Source organism: Ursus americanus, chromosome 21 (genome assembly GCF_024610735.1).
Source record: "Ursus americanus isolate L20-20 chromosome 21, mUrsAme1.1.p, whole genome shotgun sequence".
Taxonomy (NCBI): domain Eukaryota; kingdom Metazoa; phylum Chordata; class Mammalia; order Carnivora; family Ursidae; genus Ursus; species Ursus americanus.
In genome coordinates this window covers 52,206,757-52,230,309 of record NC_142147.1, presented here as the reverse complement: position 1 = coordinate 52,230,309, position 23,553 = coordinate 52,206,757, and the positions used below count along the sequence as shown (strand labels likewise).

The following is a 23,553-nucleotide window of genomic DNA, read 5'->3' as shown; positions in this document are numbered from 1 at the left end:
CAACTAATCTTTGATAAAGCAGGAAAAAACATCTGGTGGAAAAAAGACAGTCTCTTCAATAAATGGTGCTGGGAAAATTGGACAGCTACATGCAAAAGAATGACACTTGACCACTCTCTCACACCATACACAAAGATAAAAACTCCAAATGGATGAAAGACCTTGATGTGAGACAGGAATCCATCAATATCCTAGAGGAGAGCATAGGAAGCAACCTCTACAACATCGGCCACAGCAACCTTTTTCATGACATATCTCCAAAGGCAAGAGAAACAAAAGATAAAACGAATTTGTGGGACTTCTTCAAGATAAAAAGCTTCTGCACAGCCAAGGAAACAGTCAAAAAAAGTAAGAGGCAGCCCACGGAATGGGAGAAGATATTTGCAAATGTCACTACAGATAAAAGACTGGTATCCAAGATCTACAAAGAACTTCTCAAACTCAATACACAAGAAACAAATAAACAAATCAAAAAATGGGCAGAAGATATGAACAGACACTTTTCCAATGAAGACATACAAATGACTAACAGACACATGAAAAAATGTTCAAAATCATTAGCCAACAGGGAAATTCAAATCAAAACCACACTAAGATACCACCTTACGCCAGTTAGAATGGCAAAAATAGACAAGGCAAGAAACAACAATTGCTGGAGAGGATGTGGAGAAAGGGGATCCCTCCTACATTGTTGGTGGGAGTGCAAGTTGGTACAGCCACTCTGGAAAACAGTGTGGAGGTCCCTTAAAAAGTTAAAAATTGAGCTACTCTATGACCCAGCCATTGCACTACTGGGTATTTACCCCAAAGATACAGACGTAGTGAAGAGACGTGCCATATGCACCCCAATGTTCATAGCAGCATTGTCCACAATAGCTAAATTGTGGAAGGAGCCGAGATGCCCTTCAACAGACGACTGGATTAAGAAGCTGTGGTCCCTATATACAATGGAATATTACTCAGCTATCAGAAAGAACAATTTCTCAACATTTGCTGCAACATGGACGGCACTGGAGGAGATAATGCTACGTGAAATAAGTCAAGCAGAGAAAGACTATTTCATATGGTTTCTCTCATCTATGGAACATAAGAACTAGGAAGATCGGTAGGAGAAGAAAGGGCTGGTGATTGGTAGTAAGGAGGGCACATATTGCATGGTGCACTGGGTGTTATATGCAACTAATCAATAATGGAACTTTACATCAAAAACCAGGGATGTACTGTATGGTGACTAACATAATATAATAAAAAATATTATTATAAAAAAATAAAGAAAGAAAAAGTAAAATAAAGTAAAAAAAGTCTATTTTATCTGAAATAATTTTGCTTTGGTCAGAATTTCTCTGCCATATTCCTCACCTTCTTTACTTTCAGCCTTTATCTTTCTATTTTGAGTCAATCTTTTCAAAACTGTCAAATAGCTCAGTTTTATTTTGTTATGCCAGGCCAACAGCCTTTTCCTTTGAACTGGAGAACCGAGTTCAGTTATGGTGAGTGACTTACCACAATGTCATCTTGTCCTGTTTATTTTCCTTCTTTGTCTGTTTCTTCCCCTCCCCTTTCTTTCCTCGACTATTTTTTTTATTAAGTGTTAGTCTCTGTTTTAGTTTTCTATAAGTAAATTATGATGTTTCGCACTGTGAATTTATTTTTATTATATTGCTTGGGATTTATTGGTATATCTGAATTTGAGCTATTTTTCTTCAAATATGATATAGCTTATACTTCTCTCCTTCTTTCCCTTCTTTATGGAAGGTTAATGTAAAGAAATGCAGGAACTTCTCCCTCTACCCACTGTATTTTTTCAATATTTCTTTCTTATTTTCCATATCTTTGTCTCTCTATGCCACATTCCAGGTAATTATTTCCGTTCAATTTGACAGTTCATTTATTCTCTCTGTGGCTGTGTTAACCTGCGAAGTTTATGATATTGTTTCTTTTATTTGGAGAAGCTCTGTGGGCCCCTTTTCTAAAGCATCTTGAGAATTTGATTGTCCTTTGTCTTTTAATCATTTTTCTAATGCTCTGTTTTATCCCTTTTGATATATGAGACACTTGCTTTAAACTTTTTGAATATATGATTTCTACTAACATATTCATGGCGTTTTGGTTCCTCATTTTTTTAAATATGAGCTCATATTCCTTGGTTCCTTTTAAAGAGGAATCCTTTGGGGATTTAAATGTGTCCCCCAAGAAAGAATTTTCATTTTCCTCTTCCAGACAACAGGACGGTGCCATAAATCTGGAATCACTCTAAACTAAGTTTTTGTCTCTGGGTTTATTGGGCTATATATATATATTAGGATTTCACTGTTCCAATCCAAGTGGTCACTAGATATCAGGGGAGAATTTTTGTTTTAATTCTTCTCAGAGCCAAGGACAAAATAAGGCAATCATCCCTACTATCTCCTTCTGCATAGCAGGGTATTTAATCTCTACTTGATCCACTGACGATTGAGCACATGAGGAGTTTAGGCCATTTGCGGGGGGCTCTGATTCACTCTCCCACCCTTCTCAGGGTCCAGGCCTTATCTCTTTGACCACCATGTATACAGCCCATTGAAAGCAGCTCTAAACTTTGGGATAGATAGATATCTTGGTAAGAGCAAATATGAGCTCGAGTACTCCCTTCACTTGCTAGTCTGTACAGAAATTTCTTATGAGTTATGATGCAAAGCAATGCCATCCATTCATTTTCCACATCTCAAACATGCATTGAAACTGCCAGTGTGTGTGTGTGTGTGTGTGTGTGTTAGGGAACATTTTTAGATTTTTTTGTATCATTTTGTATCATAGTAACATTATTATCTAGTATACTGTATATCTAGTATTTTATATATACTTTTCACTCTTAGGTACACAGACACACATACACATACATGAATCCTCACCATTAAACTTAGTTCCTATAGAAAATGAAAGAGAATTTTTTTTTTTGCCTTTTTATTTTATGTGTTGGCTAATGTCAGCTTGCTTTGCCAACATGCAACTTGAAACTTTTATTCAGATGCAAAAAACAGTTCAAATATTATCAAAGAAAACCTACCAAACTGTTCAACTGTTCAAACACTAGTACTTAAGTGGAAACATGAATTATAAGCTGATCAAACCCCTACTGGATTTTCAAGCATAACATCTAGCCAAATTTCACACCCCACTCCAACATATATTTAAACACAGCTGTAACCCTTACTAAAATAAAATTACCTTTGAAAGCTTTCAGAGGGAATATAGTCATTTAAAATAAACACCTTTTAAAACTGAGTTAAGATCTTTAGTTGAGACTTTTTTTACTACAATCAGCAGCCCAACGTGGGGCTCGATCCCAGGACCCTGAGAGACCATGACCTAAGAGGAAGGCAGACACTTAACCAACTGAGCCATCCAGGCGCCCCTACGATCAGCCTTTCCAACAAAGATTGCTGTTTTATAAACTGTATTTAAAGTGTTGTTTATTTAGATGGTGGTGAATCCTTTAATTTCCTGTTCACTTATATGCCTTCAGGCTCAAATATTTAATAATTTTTTTTTCTCAAACACATCATTCCATCCTTTTCCTGTCTTTCCTCCTTTTTCTACATGGCTACTGACCTTCCTGCTGAAAGCTAGGTGTAGAGCAGGCTTTTATCTTAATTGCTAGCTAATTTTAGCATCTTTAAACTTTCATACCTCAAACTCCTTTGCACTATATTTTGGTTTTGCTACTTCTTTTCCATTAGTTTAGAGAGCTTAATTCAATTAAGAAATAGACCATGGCTTGTACTATATTATGTATCTTCCTGTCTTCACAGCCAATTAGAAAAAAAAAATAGGGGTGGGGATAGGGGAAAAAAACAGAAAAAGTGGGACAAATAAACAAAATTATGTCATAGAATGTAATTCAGTATAAATGGACCAAAATCTTTGGTTTCAAAGGAAAAGATTGTTAGGCTGGAATAAGAAAATAGAGTAATAGGTCTTTTCAAGAGATCCAAGATTCTGTGTTTTATATCAGGATACAAAGAAGTTGAAAGTTAAGGGGTATAAATATAGGATATAGTAGAAATTCTAGCAAAAGCAAAATAGCTGTAGTAACACTGATTTCAGACAAAACAGACTTTAAGGAAAAACAGTACTATAGATATACTGTTACTAATCACTTACAACCCAGCTGGCTGCACTTTCAGATTTTCCTTTGTAATCAAAGACAGATGACTATGAGGAGGGAGACTCTGTTCTACTCTGTTCTCTCCTGCTTAGCATGCTGAGCACTTCTCTCTTCCCTGGCAACACATGTGGCAAAACGTGACTTTGAAGGGAATGAAAAGCCCTTCATTAGGCTGTGACTAAGATGACGTGGTTCGTTTCTATTTAAAGTGTGGTTCTCAGACCAATAGCATCAATTTTACCTGAGAACTTGTTAGAAAGACAGAATCTTACACCCAACTTCAGATTTATTGAATCAGAATCTGTGTTTTATTAAGATTTCCGGGTGATTCCTATGCCTGTTAAAGTCTGAAAGGCACTGCTGTAGTGCATCTTTCCAGAGAATTCCACAATGTCAATAGAGAAGTGGGATTTTTCCCTTTGTTTTCCTCTTGAACTCTGTGAACATTATCTTCTTTGAGACTTTTTGAAAGTAATGGGTTAGTGATTTCAAAATCTGGAGGATACTACTACCTGAATATGAATATTCCCCAAAAGTGTATGGTCAACAAGGAATGCAAATAAAATCACATATAATCCATGCCTTCAGCATTTCTAGGAGAAGGGGAGGGACTATCTGTTGCAGGAAAAAAAAAATCACTAAATACCAAAAGATAAAAGAGTGGTTGAAATGGAAGATAGGCAACTGATGTCCAAATTATATATAACTATCATCTCTTAAAAACAAAACAGAACCACTACAATGGCACAGAACTAAAAAATAGAATCCAAGAAAGTAAGAATTCAAGAATACCATCAACAAAATCTCAACCTATTAACTTACATAGGCATTGGTAGTATATTTTGTGAGTATATGGGCTCCAATATTCTGCCTCACCTTCCCCTGACATCTTTTTTTCCTTCCCTAGGTGAACACCAAAATGTTGATTTCAGTTGTGACAAAATTTACCAACTGCAACATTTTTCAGACAGATGAAATAAACACTCTGTTTCTGTCATTCTAGCTTCTATGATTATCAATCAATTGATCAGAGGTTCTCAATAAACAAAAGGAAAATTATATCATTAATAAGTAAATCTGACAGAAGAAATGGATATAACAGACAAAATACCACACAGGGAGGTGCTTTGGAAACAATAAAACCCTAGAAGAATAAAGCATAATTTTGTAAGTACAGCTGACCCTACTGCTTAGACATTGCCAGATTTCCTCTTTGAATTTTATTACTAACTCAAAAACCAGAGAAAACCAGGACATTGTGTTAAAATAGTTTAGCCTATTATTATCTTCAGTTGCTGGCACTTAATAGGCACCAAACAAATATTTGTTGAAAGAAGTATTGAAAAAATAAAATATGCTCAACATGTTCATTTGCCTTTAACTTGACGACTATTATGGCTGAGCCCCTCATTCCCTATGGGGAAGAATGCTCTTAGAAGGGTAAAATTTTTTGTTCTCAAAACTTCCATAGCAATTCCTTTCAGTACAGAAATCTTAACAGCAAAAATCTGCCTTTTAAACTCTCAGCAGAAGAAAAAAATACAACTTCAAAGAGTTATTGAAAATTTAAGGAAGATAAGTTTTTACTATATAATAATATAGTTTATTAGAATATAGGCTCTCAGAACTAGTTTAAATCATGGCTTTGCCAGTTGGCACTACATGACTTTGAGCAATTTATTGATCACTCTGTGCCTCAATTGCATCCTTTGTAAATAGAAGGTGATCAAAATAATACATATAATAACATGTATAATAATACATATCTCACTGACTATTGTAAGGATTAGATGAGATAATTCAGGCAAGGCAAAGACCACTGGTTGTCTACTCTTTATTTCATTTTCCCACTTTGTTCCCAATTTTGGGGTGGTGTGATAGTAATGTTTAGGATAACTAGGTGTAAAAGAGCTGGGTTGGGGTTCTGAGAAGTTCCTTGAAAGGGAGGTCAATTCAGCTTGCCTGTACCTTTCATGAGGATGGATGAAGATGGGATGGCTGGGATGAGGATGTGATGACTGAAGTTGAAGGAGTCATCTTGCAACCACGAGAGGGAAAGAGAGGACAGGAGCAAACCCCTCAGATGTGATATGCTGACAACAAATTCCAGCCACCAAGTATCTTGGTACTTTTGGCTACATGAGAAAAATAAGCCCCCCTCATTTTTAGCTACATTTCTATTTTATGTAGCTGAATGCTAACACACCTGATAAGCTTTTCACATTGTACCCGGACACACTAAGCATTTAATAAATCTTAGATATTATTATTAACAATAACAAAGGTTGAAATTCACATCCATTTAATACTAATGGAAAGTTTCCATTTTTGGAAAATTATTTGCTTTTCTTATCGTTATCTGATTAGCTTTCACTTTAAAAAGTTCTTCTAATTCGGGGCGCCTGGGTGGCACAGCGGTTAAGCGCCTGCCTTCGGCTCAGGGCGTGATCCCGGTGTTATGGGATCGAGCCCCACATCAGGCTCTTCAGCTATGAGCCTACTTCTTCCTCTCCCGCTCCCCCTGCTTGTGTTCCTGCTCTCGCTGGCTGTCTCTATCTCTGTCAAATAGATAAATAAAATCTTTAAAAAAAAAAAAGTTCTTCTAATTAAAAAAACAATCAAAAACGATCTCAGACCCCTACCTCTAAATTCTAAAATGAGATGTAGTAATAGATACTCTTCACTGAACACTTAATTTAATCCAGGGTCTACACTTGTTCTGTGTACCCCTTCCCTCCTAATCTACACAACAGCTCTCACAGGAGGTATTATCTCCCTCATACTGCACTGGGAACTAAAACCCAAAAATGCTAAGTAATTTTCTCGTGGCCACACTTCTATTAAAGGAAAGACTCATCCAATTCCTTATGAGTCTGACTCCAAAGCTCATTTTCTTAGTGATCACATACTAACCATTACAGTCTGTTGTAAATTATTTTGGTTAGGGATAATACAGAAAGGCAAATAAAGTCTGAAAGGGGCACATTGTGCCAAGGAACTCCTGGAAAAACCTCCTTTGCAGGCTAGAAGTGTTCAGGGCCATTCTTTATATAACAATTCTTCCTTTTTCTGGGAAAAACATGGATGTCATGAACTGTTTCTCTGGAGACGATGGTGTTGCAGTTTTAGACCATTCTACTCCCAGAAGATAATCACATGAGTAAAAACAGCAAGAAGTGAGAGGGAGTTAAAAAGCCTGAGATGGTCTTCAAAATCTTTCTACCTTGCTCTAGTGGTCCTCAAATGTTACTGTGCATCAGAATTTCCTGGAAGGTTTGTTAAACACAGAGTGCTGGGCCCCACCCCCAGATTTTCTGAGTAACTAAGTATGGGCTGAAGTCTGAGAAACTGTATTTCTAACAATATTCCATGTTGCACTTATGTTGCTGATGGAGAAGATAAGAAAGATGGGAAGTGAGTTAGTACAGGTGGTGATTAAATATGTTGATCAGGGTAAGCCCTTAATGTTTGAGTTAAGACTTGGTGGGAGTAGTAGGTCGTGGTCCATATTGTTTGGACTTTTTTTTTTTCCTTTTTAGAATTTTTTAAAAGGATTGATTTATTTATTTGAGAAAGAGAGAGCACGTGTGCACATGAGATAGAGAGAAAGAGAGAGTGAGCAAGTGCATGAGTGCAGGGGAGGGGCAGAGGGAGAGGGAGAAGCAGACTCCACGCTGATCAGGGAGCCCAATGACATGGGGCTCGATCCCAGGACCCCAACATCATGACCTGAGCCAAAGGCAGATGCTTAATACACTGAGCCACCTAGTTACCCCTTGTCTGGACTTTAGGAATAACTTAAGGAAAGAGACTTCACCAGCAAAGGGTTAAGAAATCTCTGTAATTAATGTGTGATTATTACTTAATGCAATCTCACGCATAAATAAAAAGCAACACTGTTTAAAAAACCATTTTGACTGATGTTTGTTTCTTGAAATTCTGAATTATTCAATCAAGGCCTTACAAATAGAAGCCATTAATTAATTTAGGATCTGCAAAGAAAAAAGCTCTTTGACAAGGAATTCCAATAAACAGACATATTGTTAAAATTTATGACTTGATAAATTTAATATGAGACTTTTAAAATTCACCTCAGCTATAGAGTTCATAAACTGTTCCTGAAATCATGGCTTCACTTTGATGACACCTCACTCTTGTAGAGCTGGGAATATTGTTGACAAGCTGGAAATCGCCTATGCAAAAATATTCTTGAGTTCCATAAGTTGTTCTAGCAAATGATTGAATCCAAGGAGGAGGTCGTGGGAATTTCTGATTTGTACCCTGCAAAAAGGAGGTAGTTCTAGTCCAAGGAAGTTAAAGTGGGATTTTAAGATTGGTAGCAAAGGAAGAACTTCAGGTAACATTCTGTCTCACCTGACAGATAATCTCTGAGTCAAACCAAACAAATAAACAACAACCCCAAATCTTAAATGCTGCCTGAGAAGATGTGTAATAGTGGAGAATGGAGGATGGGTCAGAACAAAGAAAACAGACAGCTCTTAAAGGCACTAGCTAGAGAATCATAAGTGCTTACCTTGTCCCCTAGAAAGTGTTACTTTCTCAGCTTGTTTTGATATTTCGGCTGCCCAGCTTCATGGCTACAGGCTCCTCTTGGCCCTATCCTTGAACCAGTTCTTACTTGAGTCCAAAATAAGCTGTTCTGTCACTGAGCACTGAGGTATCCTTATTGCTTGCCCACTAGCCTTGCACTAACAGTTTCTTGACTTACCACACGTCTGAGCCAGTCTTTACAAGTTCCCAACTACCTCAGTTTTTGTAGGATTGTTTGTGGGGTTTGGTGGTCTGCTTGGCTTTTGCAGTCCTGATGGCAGAGTTTCTACATGTAAATGTCAGCCCAAGGGTTGGACCTATTACCTACTGAGAGACCAGCTTAATTCTGACATCTTGCTTGCTATGTTCACCAAAATCAAAAGAACTGGGAATCCTCATTACTGCATCCTGTACTTTAGTCAGAACACCAGCTTGTTAGATCTCTTGCCAGACAGGTACTGGAATATCACCTACTATACAAAAGAAAACCTACATTTAGGGATGAGAGGATGAAAAACAGTAATCCTTTAATGAAAGGCAATACTAAAACGTTAGGTATATTGGGAAGAACATGATGCATAGCTGTGACTGTGGAAACGATACAGAACCACCTCTGTCAGGCAGAACAGCATGTCCCTTCTGGCAGGATCTAGATTGGATTGAAGACACTAAGGCAGACAATGTGGTAGAAACTTTCCCCTACCCTGAGGTAAGGCACAGCTTTGAGAAAAGGCAGAAGAGAGCTGAGAATGAGGATGATGGTAAGAACTCACATTTGCAAGAGGCAGGTACTTTACATTGTTTTATTGAACGATCACGAAGTCTTACAAGGTAGAATTATGCCAGGCACTATGCATTCCTCAAAGCAACATTAGAGGGAAGCTACTTGTGAAATAATAAGAAATACTGATATTGTTCTCTGCCCCTGGTTCTTGACACAGAGCTCCTAAGACCTTTGTAATTTTCTTAGTGGTAGATGCATCTGACACAGAGTTCCTAAATCTCTTGGAATTTCCTGGGTGATGGGAACTTATTTTGTTCTAATGAGGTGACTCTTGGTAGGCTCATGGATAGGGGCCTACTCATCAGAAACAACAAGCCAGGGGTGCCTGGGTGGCTCAATTGGTTAAGCATCTGACTCTTCATTTTGGCTCAGGGCATGATCTCAGGGTAGTGGGATCAAGTTCCAAGTCATGCTTGAGATTCTCTGCCCCTCCCGCCCTGTGTGCTTGCTCTCTCTCTTACTCTTTCTCTCCAAAATAAATAAATAAATCTTTAAAAAAGAAAGAAACACCAGGCCATGACTTAAAGCTCAGAATGTTAAGCTCTACCCTCTATTTTCTGGAGAGGGACGAGGAGCTGGAAATGAAGTTAATAATCAATCATGCCTCTGTAATGAAACTTCCATAAAAACCCCAATGGTATGGGGTTCAGAGAACTTCCAAGTTGGTGAACACATCTACAGGCCAGATGCGTGGTGCACCCCAACTCCACGGGGACAGAAGCTCCTGCACTCAAGACCCTTCTAGATCTTGTTCTATGTATTTCTTCATCTGGCTGTTTATGTTTGTCTATTTCCCTTAGCATATTCTTTACTACATACTAACTCCATAAAATATTCTTGAGTTCCATAAGCTGTTCTAGCAAATGATTGAATCCAAGGAGGAGGTCGTGGGAATTTCTGATTTGTACCCAATGTGGACAGAAATTGTGGATAAATTGGGGACCTGCTACCTGCAACTGGCATTTGAAATGGGGGTGGACAGTCTTATGGGACTGAGCCCTTAACCTGTGGGGTCTGTACAAACTCTGGTTAGTGTCAGAATTGAATTGAATTGAATTGTAAGACACCCAGCTGGTATTGAAGAATTGGTTGGTGTGGGAAAAATCACATCCCGCACCTGGTGTCTGAAGAATTGTATGTGAGAGTAAAAGCAACAAGGAGTTTTTCCTATAGCACTATTATAACCTCCATACCTTCATTTGAAATAGAGACCAAAAAAAAAAAAAATGATGCTCAGAGAGATCTACCACTTGTCCCCAGCCCTGGGACCACTAATGCAGGATGTGACCCAAATGAAAAAGCTTGAACCCCTTCTTTGAACTTCTTCTTCTCCCCTGCCCTTCCCCTCTCCCTTTTCATCCTCCTGCCCTTTGTCCAGTAGTCATGACATTTTTGTCACGTGCCTCCTAAAATCTTCAGATATCTATCTGCTTTTCCCTATTATTATCACCATGGAATCTATTCTTTCTCATTGCCTTCCTGAACATGAAATTGCCAGCTAGCTAGTGTGCTCGCCCCATGCAGTGCCTCCCTGGCTCCATGATAAAACTATGAACGTGCGAATCTAATGAGTTTGCTCCTTTCCTTAAGTTCTTTCATGATGCTCCACTGTCTTTATCACAGAGTCCAAACTCATTTAAATGGCAATCCAGGTCCCTCATGGAGTGGTCCCTGCCCTCATTGCTCCTTAAACCCCAGCTCTCAGTGTGTGTGTATGTACGAGCATATGCACAGACACATGCACGTGTACACGTGTGCCTACACACACATATGCACACGTCCACAAAGCTTTTTCAACCAGAATACCTGCAGGTGATCTCTCAATGAACAAGCCACTTCCATGGCTCTATATGTTCCAGCTAAAAAGACTCTATCTGGTTCCATAGCACTTGTCAAGATTTTATTCAAAGGGAACTTTCCATGAATTACCTAGACTGGAAGACATGTTCTGCTCTCTTCTCCCACTGAGTTTAGTGCATTTCTCTATAACTTTAGGTCTTATCACATCACTATAATTAATTTCTCCATTAAAGTCTGACTCTGTTTTTCACCTACTAGACTCTAGGTTCCTCAAAGCCATATGCTATGTTTTCATTATTTTTGTATTCTCAGTAATTGTGACTGATTCTAGCGTACAGTAATTTTTCAATAAATATTTGAAGAATGGATTAATGGAAAAATGGACAGACGAATGAATGAGAGGCAGGATAGCACAATTAGGGGTAATTTGGGGACAAAGCAGACCTTGAATTTGGGACCCAGCTCTTCTATATGACTTTGGATAAGTCACTTAACCCTTTTAAGTCCTCTAATATATAAAATTTGTACAATCGGGGAAATAGTACTACCTAACTCATAGGAAATGACAAAGATTAAATGAAATAATATATATAAAGCACATAACACAATCATGGCATGTAGAAAGTATTAAGTGCTAAGTATTTTTATTATGAATAGGGATAACTTAGCTCCAGTGACAAATGTATTACACACATACAGATTGAACAAAAATTACTAAAGAGAGAGAGAAGGCTGCTGGAAGAAGAGGAACCCAAAATTTTCTTTGGAAAGAAAAAGGAAGACAAGTTGGAGAAAAGATGAAATCTGGAAAAGTTTTCTGAGGCTTTGCAGTTAACCACCTGATATCACCGCTTGAAGCCATTGTTAAGCAGTACACTGGAAATGAGAATGGGTTGAGGCATTGCTTTTGTCTAAATAAGCAAGGTTATCCTTTCATAGCAAACCAAATCAAAAGGAATACTTCTGAATTTTATCATAAATAATATTTCTTTCTCTAAAGAGTACTGAGATTAAGCATTCCAGAGTACTTGATCTTCATGAGAACAAAATAAAGATATGCCACATTTTATTCCTACATTTTCATAAAATTTTTATACATATAATGGTTAAACTTCCAGAGCGGTCATGTTCTGTTGGCCTAATTGCTAAAATGATTGCAAGCCACTTGTGAGTAAAATTATGCCAAATGTCTTCAACCATTTTATGTCTCTAAGCTACATTCACAAGGATAAGAATATTTATAGCTACCCTCTAGTTCAAATACATTGTAAACGTAAATGCTTCAAAGTTAGTAACAGTGACACCAGCTAGAAATGAGCAACAAAACTTAAGTTTCATTATCTCCATTTCTTTCCTCTAACCTATGAATCAACAACATTTATTTCGTATTAAGTATACATTCATTTTCTTCTTTTCATTCACCTGTCTCTTTCTGACAATGGTCATACCTATTCATGCTCCAAGAATTCTCATGAGGCAATGTCTTCAATTACATCCTGATGAGAATGGCTTTGGCAATGGATCAAATGCAAGATCACAAACGTAAGAACATGATGAATGAACATTATTATATTTTACAACAATGTTTCCCAGCAGGGAACATTTTTTTTAAATGGCCTTCCGTTAAAACATACACACACAAACACACATACACACATAGACACATTTCAAGAACTTTTCCCTGTTTCATTATTCGTTAGATGTCTCTTGATAACCAGATGCTTAAGATGAAAGGGACAATATGCTGACTAGAGATCCTACCCCTAACCCAATAACCACTGTTCACTCACCAGCTTATATTAACCAGGGTAGAGTGAGTCTCACTTAAAGAATGTCGGCTATACTATGCTCCGTAAACATCACCCTGTGACATTATATATAGGGCATACAAGGACATAATATAGGGCAAACAAGTTGCTTCTTAAACCATATTCTAACTCTTAAAACATCTCTCACTAATAGTCTACATTCAGTGAGTCAGTAAAACAAGCAGAAAAGTGAGGGAAAATAATCTCAATATAAATAGGTATATTACACTGTGAATGAGAGCAACAAATACTAATGGTCTGATTAAATTCTCAGCTTTCCAGAAATTTTTGCATGTCATGAAATGACAAATTCCTTGACTTACAGTTATCCTCAGTAATGAATAAATGATAGAATATTTGAGAGTGAGTACAAATGAGAGACTAAATGAGAATATTGAAAACCATGAATAATCCAAAAAGAGTTTAAATTAGGTCTAGACATACACAAATCCCTGCCCACTTGTATTTATTGACTGGCTTTTACTACAACTGCCTCTTCTTCTACCCCAGCATTCTTTACCTGGGTATTATTTACATGCTTAGAGTTTTTGCTCCTATGATCTTCCCTGGACCAATTTAACACTCCTTAGGCACAGCACAAACAGAATTCTATTACCCTTTCTCTGTTCTATCAGCACCTCCTAAAATTCTACTCCCAAACTAGACATTCTATGGACAATGGGAGGATGCAAATGCTTAATATTCTATAACCTAAATAAACCAATTGTATTTAACCCAGAATTTTTATATAAATACTATTCAGACCCAGAAACCTTTACTTAGCATGCTTTCATTTGACAGTTCGGAAAATTGCAACTCATAATGATGTTAAGTGACCACCAAAGAAGTGCCTCATATTGGCATCTAGCAATAATCCAGAAATATTAAATAAATAGTTCTTCTCCAAATATTATTAAGGGCAGGTGATAAAGGTAACCTGATATAAGAATTATCCTCCGAGATCTGTGTGTCAAGCTCAGTTCTAAACATTTTTTTGTTTACTAATTTACTTACTCTTCAGAACACGCCTGAGTGGTAGGTCTTATTATCTCTCCCCTTCCACAGAGGTGGAAACTGAGACACAGAGGGTTAGGTAACCCCAGTCACAAAGCACAGCTGGTAAGGCAGTCTGCTTCATAGTCTACACTCTTTTTTTTTTTCACTCTTCACTCTTACTCACCCCAACATGGTGTTTGTGTCATCAATGGATGACTTTTATTCTATTAGTCCACAGATGCCCCTCAAAAACAAAATAAACAAACACAAAAACTACACTAAGGATTAGACACTCACAAAGAATTCTCACATGGTATCTCTGTTAAATATCAGAATTATATTGGAATATCACTGTCAGAGCAAGAAGGATACGTGTAAGAACATACAGCTAAGGAATCCTAGGGAAATAGCGGGAAACAGATTACCAACGTGTAATCTGAGAAGCGACTGTGATTCCCGTCTTCAAGAAAAGGTATCAGGTGGACAGTAAGCCTAAGAGGCAGAAGAGCAGGCATCACCGGCCTCTGCAAACAGCAACTGGAGGCAAAAATACTGATAGACATGCATCAATGCCTGCAGGCTCCTCCATGCTCTCTATCATGAAAAGTAATGTACGCATGGAACACTGTCCAGGCCTGCTATGTCCCTCAGGAGGGTCCCTGTGAGGGGACTAGAAGATTATTGCTAGAGATTAAATATGGATTAATATGTGGCATCTAAGAGAAGAAAAGGTCTGCCCTGTATAAGAAAGGGTCAGGAGATTTCACTTCCCATAATTATCAAGATAATAAAGAAGAATATACAGAAATTACTAAAATCATATCTAACAGGCGGTTCTGAAAACCACTTAATACAATATGAATGAATCCTTGCATTCAAAGGCTAGAAACTAGGAAACCAGATGAGGGATCACCCACAAAATATCTGTTGCTGTTGATACAGAATCAAGTAAAAAGAGGCACAACCAGACGCAGATGCAGGTAACTTGCAGTTTGCACTCTGCAAATACTCCTACTCACAGCTGGGCTGTAGTGCTGGAAAGGCTTTTTTCTCTAACCCAGCTGTGAAGAGCCTGAGACATTACAGTGCAGGAGATGCCCTCGTTAATTAGGTTAGGGTATTCTAGCTTTCTCAGAAATCCTTAGAAAGAAAATATTTTGTTTTTGTCCCCCCAGATCTTCCCCATCACTATGCCTGTCCCCTTCCCAATATCCAGTGAACTCCTAGTGCTTACTTGGGATACTTTCTAGATTGAATGAAGGGCAGAATCTCGGAGTCTTGATTAGAAGGTGGAAGTAGTAAATCTCGAAACCGTTCTGTCAAAAGAAAAATAAATGTCAAGTTGTGAAAAAATAAAAGTCACAAAAATAACTTCAAAATGCAATTATTACCTATTGTTTTAATTTGTCGACTATTTCGACTGCACATCTTTTATTAGAAATGTGCCCACCATTTTGTATAGTACTGACATACATCTATTTCACTTTAATGACTATATCTTCTTATGATTAAGATATTGCAACAACTGCCAATACAAAAATAAAAAGTATCCATCAGTATAGACTAGTAAAATCTTATAATTGAAAGATTAGAGGAAGCACTCATGACCAATAAATAGACCTAAGAGATGTGCAATCTCATTAGTAACCCGGGAAGTGCGAATCAAAGCCACATATCATTAGACAGCATTCATATTATGTGGCATTCGATTGATAGAATAAATCTCACAAGACCAAGTATTAGAGATGATGTGGATCAACATAAGCTCTCATATATTTCTGGTGGGAATGCAAGTTGATACAAAAGCTTTGGAAAACAATTTGTGATTATCTTCTAAGTTTAACCTCTGTGTACCCTATGAGCCAATATTTCCATTCCCAGGTATATACTCTGCAGAAAGATTCGTACATAATGTCTTAGGCAGCAAGTAAAAGAATACTCATAGCAGCACTGTTCATTACAACATAGAAACTACTCAATTGCCCATCAACAGGAGAACAGATAATTTGCAGTACACACACACAACAGAATATTACTTGAAGTGAAACTGAATGAAATCAGTTACAAATAAAAACATGGTAAACTGGTGAGTGGAAAAAATACTAGTAGATTACATACAGAAAAATATCATTTGTTGAGTTAAGAAACAACTAAGCAATGTATTATTTAGAAATATGTATAAAACAAAACAAACCAATGAAAAAATGAATAATGTACATAATCCAAGATAATGGTTATCTTTTAGAAGGGGTAAGAAGATGAAATAGGAGAAAAGCAAAAGGTAGGTCATCAAGGGGCGCCTGGGTGGTACAGTGGTTAAGCGTCTGCCTTTGGCTCAGGGCATGATCCCGGCATTCTGGGATCGAGCCCCACATCAGACTCCTCTGCTGAGAGCCTGCTTCTTCCTCTCCCACTCCCCCTGCTTGTGTTCCCTCTCTTGCTGGCTGTCTCTATCTCTGTCGAATAAATAAATAAAATCTTTTAAAAAAAAAAGGTAGGTCATCAGTGTTAATATTTCATATCTATATGAAATATATGAAATTTAGATATGTATATAAAATGTATCTATAGCATCATTAAGGAGTAAATGAATGAATGAGGGTCAGGGATTGTCCAATCATAAAGTTGAACATGAACCATGAACCAAAACTTTTACTAACAGAATTCTGCACTTATTAAGTTCATAATGAAGGAAGGAGGGAAAGGAAGAGCAAGCGAAGGAAGGAAAGAAGAAGGTAGGGAAGGAGAGAGGGAGAGAGGGGTGAGAGAAAGAAAGTGGGGGAAAAAAGGAAAAAAGAATGTGGAGGAAGGCAGAATCCTCAGTTCCACTTTAGAAATAGTTGTACTGCATAATTATCTGCATTGCGTAGAGTAGTCTATCATTCTGATGCTGATCCCATATTTCCAGAACTAGATACTCAATTATCTCTAGTCATCCCTATTGGAAGGTTTCCTTGATCCCTCTTCTTTCTTTTCCTTTTCCTCCAAAATCTTGAGTAGATGACCCTACTCTGTGTACTCCTAGTATACTCTGTGCTTACACTCTCACAGAATGTTTCAGATTACATTTTTATTGTTAGATATAATTGTCTATCCACCTCTCCTTCTCCTTCTAGTAGATGGGTATTGTGTTACCTGGATATAGAACATTATCTGATACCTATTAAGATGTTAAATAAATACTAGTTGAAATAATTTTTCCATTTTTACTGCATAAAGAAAATTGCCAAGGTTAATCATAATGACTTTCAGAAAAGCCCAACTGGTCATCTATCAACCATGAAAAGCAAGGGTACCAGAGCTCAAGCCTTGACAGGGTCACACAGTCAGGCTGAGAAAGAGTGCAAAGCCAAAAGTCCAAGCTGCAGTAAATCCATCACTAACTGAAGGTGCACAATTTCCACAAAATACTGAAAATCTGCAGTTGATGACAATCGCCACTTCCCAGTTACCAAATAAGCCAGATGTTAAACATTGGTGAACACAGTGGTTACAAAGTATGCTGAGAAGCAGGATGGGGATTTATCTCCATATTTATTACAACACATTGAATCGGATGTTTAACTGACCTCTCCTCTGCTGCTTGCCATCAGCACTCTGAGGTCCTTACCATACACTTGGGGAGGGACTGAGAAGATCTTAACAGAGGTGGTTGTACTTTAGAGTTCACAGATCTAAGAAAGCACAGTTTATTTTTCTCCTTCATGTACACTTACTCTTTGACTTCATATTTTAAAATTAAATTATATCAACCGATATACTGCTATTTTTAATGAGCACAATTAATGTCAATGAAATGACTAGTAATTTCCTTCCAAAGTGACCCTTATCTTTCAGTACTCATGCCAATTTATGTAGCATTTCATTAAATGAGCACTTTGTAGCGTTTCTCCTTTTCCCCTCCATTTATACCTGTCCTAAACAAATCTTGAAAAACAGAGCCAAAACCTAACCACAAACATGAACTTCACATCAAGTAAAGAAAGAACTGTTCAATCAAACAGCTACATTGAATATGATATATCCTTGGGTGCTAACAATATAAATTAAAGTTTTACTGAATGATTCTCAAACTGATTGAAATGCAGAGAAAAATCAGAATTTTAATGCAAACAACCATAACGTAGTAAAGCTGGAGGTTTTTCCCCGTTTCTATAATCACTAAAAACATTTGATTGTAAATTTGAAAGACAATCTCTAGAGACAACATTATATAGATAGGATTTAAAACACACACACATACACACACAGAGCAAAAGTAGCATATTCGAAATTACTTGCAAATCCACCCAAACTATAAAATCTCTAATGAGTATTCCTACATTTGAAGCATGCTTTAATCTGAGTATCATAAATGCAAGCAACAACAAGCGAACATGAAAATCCTTCGGTAGCCACCATGAATGTGGAAAAAAAAATTCATACATACAAAGAAAATAGCTGCTTAAAATCATATCCTTTTAAAATGTTTATTTTTATTATTATATTCATAAATTCTTAAATATAAACAATTAACTTTATCCCATACAGGTATAATGATTGTTTACTTTTTATGAGAATAAAAATAAATGATAAAAATTATCCTTAGAAAAATCCAAGTAAATGAAAACTTGTTTACAATTCTTACATTAGTCCTTCTTTCGTCTCCCAGATTTCTGCCTATCAACTAATTAATTAGCATCCCATTGTCTATCTGATGCTGGGGAAAAAAGACCAAAATAAACTGGTGTTTTCTCTGTTAAGTACCAGAATTTTTAAAACACTACTTCTTCTCTTGCTGCAAATGTCATACCAGATGATCCGCTTTCTCAGGAGGCCCAAAGTCTATTTCTTAGGAAAATGGCAGTTATCCAAACATTAGATCTCAATCCTTTCACTGGGATCTTAGAATAATTTCATTAAAGCCACTGAAAAGAACCAGAGGATTTTCCAAAAAGTGATATTTTGATGAGTTGACTAATGATGAGATAATGTCTGAAAATGATTGTCTACCAGTCGGTGATATATCTTAATTAAAATAAGCTTTTGTAGACTGTCACCCACTCTTCCTTTCTCCCATCCACTCAATGATGGTGAGGCTAAGACACCTGGATGGCATACTACACATGGTAACACTAATTTGGGCTCTCTAGACAATCAATTGTGAGACGATACACTTAATTATTTTAAAGTCAAAGATAAGAAAAATAAAATAATCTTTCCAATTCGAATTCAAATTTTTTTGTACATTTATTGTGACTCAACTTCTTTATCTTCCCCTTTGTGAAAAATGGCCACTTTGTAATCCTCCCCCAAATGCAGAATGTAACAAATACAATACGAATTTGCATAACAACAAAAAACCAGTATGCAAATATGTTTCTGAGATGAGAAGACAATAAAATCTTCTTCCTAGGTCAGAAAAGAAAATAAAATGATGCCTTCCTCCGGTAGTCCAAAAGTCCCTCACATCGGAAGATACGATCATAGACATCTAACGGGTGTCTTCAATAAGAACGTGAGAAACAGCTGCTGTTTGCTGGAGGAACTCTGTGGAAATTTTACCAATTCTAAATCACTTTCTTTCAAGTAATCCCCTTACCTTTGCTTCATAGTCTCCACTATGAAAATGAATGTTTTAACTACTTTAAGTATTACATTAACACGGGCAGGAAAGAAAACCAAATAAAACATCCCTAAAGAGTGATAATGTTGCTCTAAAAAACCTGGTAAGAAGTTATTGGAACATAATATAATAAAAAAAATTAAAAATAATTAAAAATAAAATTAAAAAAGAAGTTATTGGGATTTTTATTAATAGATACAAATTTTCTCCTCTTTCTTTTAATGCTCATATTACACTTGATTTGCCAGTTTTAATTTCTTTCTTCAAAGAGCATTCAGACAAAATCCTTCATGAGTATTAAACAGACTCATTAGAGACTTAAACTTAGTTTTAAAACTAACTAGCATCAGGTAACATAGTATTGGAAGTTATAACATAAGTGTTGTAGGAAATAGACATCATCCCCATGCTCTTAATCTTCAAGCAAAATCTGTAAATGATTACACTATAATATTTCTATTATTTTACGAGAAAAACTGAAGATTATCTCATAATACAGGCAGTGTTATAAGTGAGTATGCATGATACAGGGTATACCAAAGAAAGAATCTCTCTTTACTATATAGTGTGCAATACTTAGAAGTAACAGTGTATAATAGAAAAGATGCCAAATTGGTTGTCAGAAAGTCTGAGGTCCTCCACCTTCTTCTGCCTCTGTTCTTAATTCCTTTTCTCAATTGACAAATGAGTTCATTGATCTCTAAGCCACCTTTCAACTTTGAAACACTTAAAGAACATATGCTTAAGGACAGGATGGGAATCTTGCCAAAGCCACTGATGGGGAGGGTGGCTATATATCTTGGTTTGCCTAGGAAGGTGCTGCTTCATGCTTGCTAGCATTCTGCTCGATTTAGTATTCATCTCAAAATCTTATTTTTAAATTAAATGTTACTAATGAAATATGCTAGGGAGGTTGTGGTTGATATAGAGAAGCCCCCCTCCCCATCTGCTTCAGTGAAGTGTTTGTTGTCCCAGTTGTGGAGAGTACAATCCGCAGGTAGCTTCCAGCTGTCACTTCCATCAGGGTCCACCTCAGAAGCAAGGGAAATAAATGACTTTTCCAGAACAGCTCATAACTGGCAGCTGAACAAGGCAGGGATATTTTAGCTTCACGGAGGCCACACCGATGGGCAATATTTGCTCCAGAGCTTCCCATCAGTTTGGCTAAGGCTTATAGAGTCTGCTTGGTGGTTCAACTGCTTCCTCAACCCAATCCCACATCCTTCCTTTTCTCTTCAGGGGTGTTGATCCCTAATAAACATTTTAAATTCATAAATTACTTCTCAGACTCAGTTTCTGGCAATCCCAACCTGCAACACATGGGCTTGCTGGACCCCCACTTTCCACTTAGAGCTTCTGCCATATTCTCCACAGCTACAGGGTGATATGCATGTGTGTGTAGTAAAGTCAGAATAAATAAATTTCTTTTCCAGCCCTTCCCATAAGTAACATAACTGACACCTTCATTGTAAGTACAGACACCCATTGTTAAAATGAAATGCTCTCAGACACACAAACACCTTGGGACAAGTAACACCATTCAGTCTGGGCTGATGGTGGAAGAAATAAATAAATACTCTGCAGACCCTGTGGTATTCTAGCCAATTGTACTAGGCCCTGTGCTACAGTCCAGGAGATGCACACAGCCATCAAGACTGCAGGGGATAGTGTCAGTGACAAATGTAGGAAATCATCATTTAGATTGATAGGAAAATTATATAGGAACGAGAGCTAAATACTCCACCCTAAAGTGTACAGAGCAGGCTGAACACTCTTATTTTGTCCTTTTTAATGAAATACAATAAGTTATTTCAATAGTAATAAGCTAAAATACATAATGATTAATAAAAAAGTAAATACTAAATTTATTTTACTTTTTTCAAAAAAGTTGAACATGTACCTTGAACAAGATGTTTGTCAAGATTTGCCATTCACCCTGGAGGCCATAACAATTTCCCTGAACACACGAAAACACTCAAATCTGTTGATGATGAATCAGGATCTACTTCACAAGTTACTCATTATTTTATGAAAACTATGCATAATGAAGATAATTTAACACGCAAATATATAGAAGGTCCAGTAGGTGATCAATGTTATGAAAAAAAAAAAAACGAGCTTGATAGTAATTGGGATCCATCCAGGTAACCTGGTCTCTGTGTATAATGTCATGTTACAGATTGGCCATTCATCAAAATATAGTAATAAATCAATTCTAATTTCATATTACTGCTCAAAAACCAGTCATTAGTACATGGGAAGGTGAGGAGGAGTGAAGAGAGAGCATGTTCTAAGTGTCCACAAATATCCTACACTCTCTCTTACACTCCTTCCACTGATGCATACCTCAACTTTCTCTACCACAAGGCAGCTTTTATATCCCAAGGGTCTCTGGCCTGTATGCTCAAGTTAGGAAAGATAGGCATGTGTTTCATTTCTCTTTTTCTTTCCTATTTTCCTCTCTGTATTCAATTTCCCGTTCTTTCTCTTTTTTTAATGAAAATCACTCATTCCAAAGAAAATTCTTCTTTCTCACATCTCTGTTTAGTCATTTTCTACCCACCCCCCTTGACTCTATCACAAAAATGCAATAACAGTTCCAACAGACAGTTTTTTCTTTAGAAGGGGCACCTGAGTGGCTTACTGGTTAAGTGTCTGCCTTGGGCTCAGGTCATGATCCCAGGGTCCTGGGATCAAGCCGCGCATCGGGCTCCCTGCTCAGCTGGGAGGCTGCTTGTCCCTCTCTCCCTCCCCCTGCTTATGCTCTCTCTCTCTCTCTCTTAGTCAAATAAATAAATAAAATCTTTAAAAAAAAAAAGGAATTGCAGGGAAGAAAGCAAGGTGGTAAAGACCATATTCTGGTTAGTGAGGTCTTCAAAGACATACCTTTAACAATATTATACAAACACAAAAGAATGGTGTCTAACTGTTGAACTTCAAGAAGGAAACAATGGCACAGATGATGAAATAAACTTAGGACTAACAATAAAACATGGGAAATGTTCCCTTCTACTTAAAAGTACAAAACATCAAGAGTAATTTGTTTTTAAATCCTATAAAAGCAGGAGAAAATGAGATTATATAGATAAGGGATTCTGACAGTGGCTCAGTATCTATTCCAATCATGCATTCTGGAATTGAGTTGGATTCAGGGACCCACTGGCCTATGGTGACACACACTGAAGCTGAAACTCCATTAACTTCCCATAAGCCCTGACTGTTACTGGTCTACTACAGTAATGTTTTGGTTCCTCAGGATATAGTACCACCTTAGAGTCAATCTTAGTTCCCCCAAAAGTTGAATATTTCCCTTTCACCCATGCACTCCCCTGCCAAATCATAACATCATTATACAGTTTAATTTTGACATGGAGAGGGTCTTTTGTCAAAGGGACCTGACTATCCCTTTATAAAAGATAGTTCAGAACTGACTCGAGTCAGGGAATTAGAAGAAGGTCTGCACTCTATTGAGATGATTCAGGTTATACCTCTGTTTGCCCATCCTAGAGTTTTATTCCATTTGTGAAAATCAAGTAAGACTTTGGTAAATTGTTCATCTATTTGAGTCCCAAGAATGTCATGGTCAGTTTAGTCAACACCGAAGATCTCCATGGGTCAATCTAATTGGAACACAGTTCCAGGCATCTTGACTTTATCAGTTAAGTGTGGTCTCAGCCCCTGCTTCTCAGGGGCCCCATCGTCTCCCCTGAGTTCAAAAAGCCTACTGTGGGGCACATGGGTGGCTTTGTCAGGTAAGCACCTGCCTTCTTCGGCTTGAGTCATGATCCCAGAGTCCTGGGATCTAGCCCCGCATCAGGCTTCCTGTTCAGCGTGGGGTCTGCCTCTCCCTTTCCCTCTGCCC

The 23,553-nt window shown here is 37.4% G+C and overlaps 1 protein-coding gene across 10 annotated transcripts in view; it reads right to left on the bottom strand.

The window, feature by feature from the left end:
- Positions 1 to 23,553, bottom strand: part of LOC123803818 (NADPH oxidase 4-like) — a 175,335-nt gene that overhangs the window by 36,729 nt on the left and 115,053 nt on the right. For 7 of the 10 annotated variants that reach the window (XM_087871203.1, XM_087871209.1, XM_087871200.1 and 4 more), the window contains one exon: positions 15,321 to 15,402. In XM_087871203.1, coding sequence (XP_087727329.1) covers positions 15,321 to 15,402 — 82 coding nt within the window. Of the gene's footprint in view, positions 1 to 14,214; positions 14,624 to 15,320; positions 15,403 to 23,553 lie in introns of those variants that run through there. The other 3 variants (XM_087871201.1, XM_087871206.1, XM_087871207.1) reach the window with 3 other exon arrangements.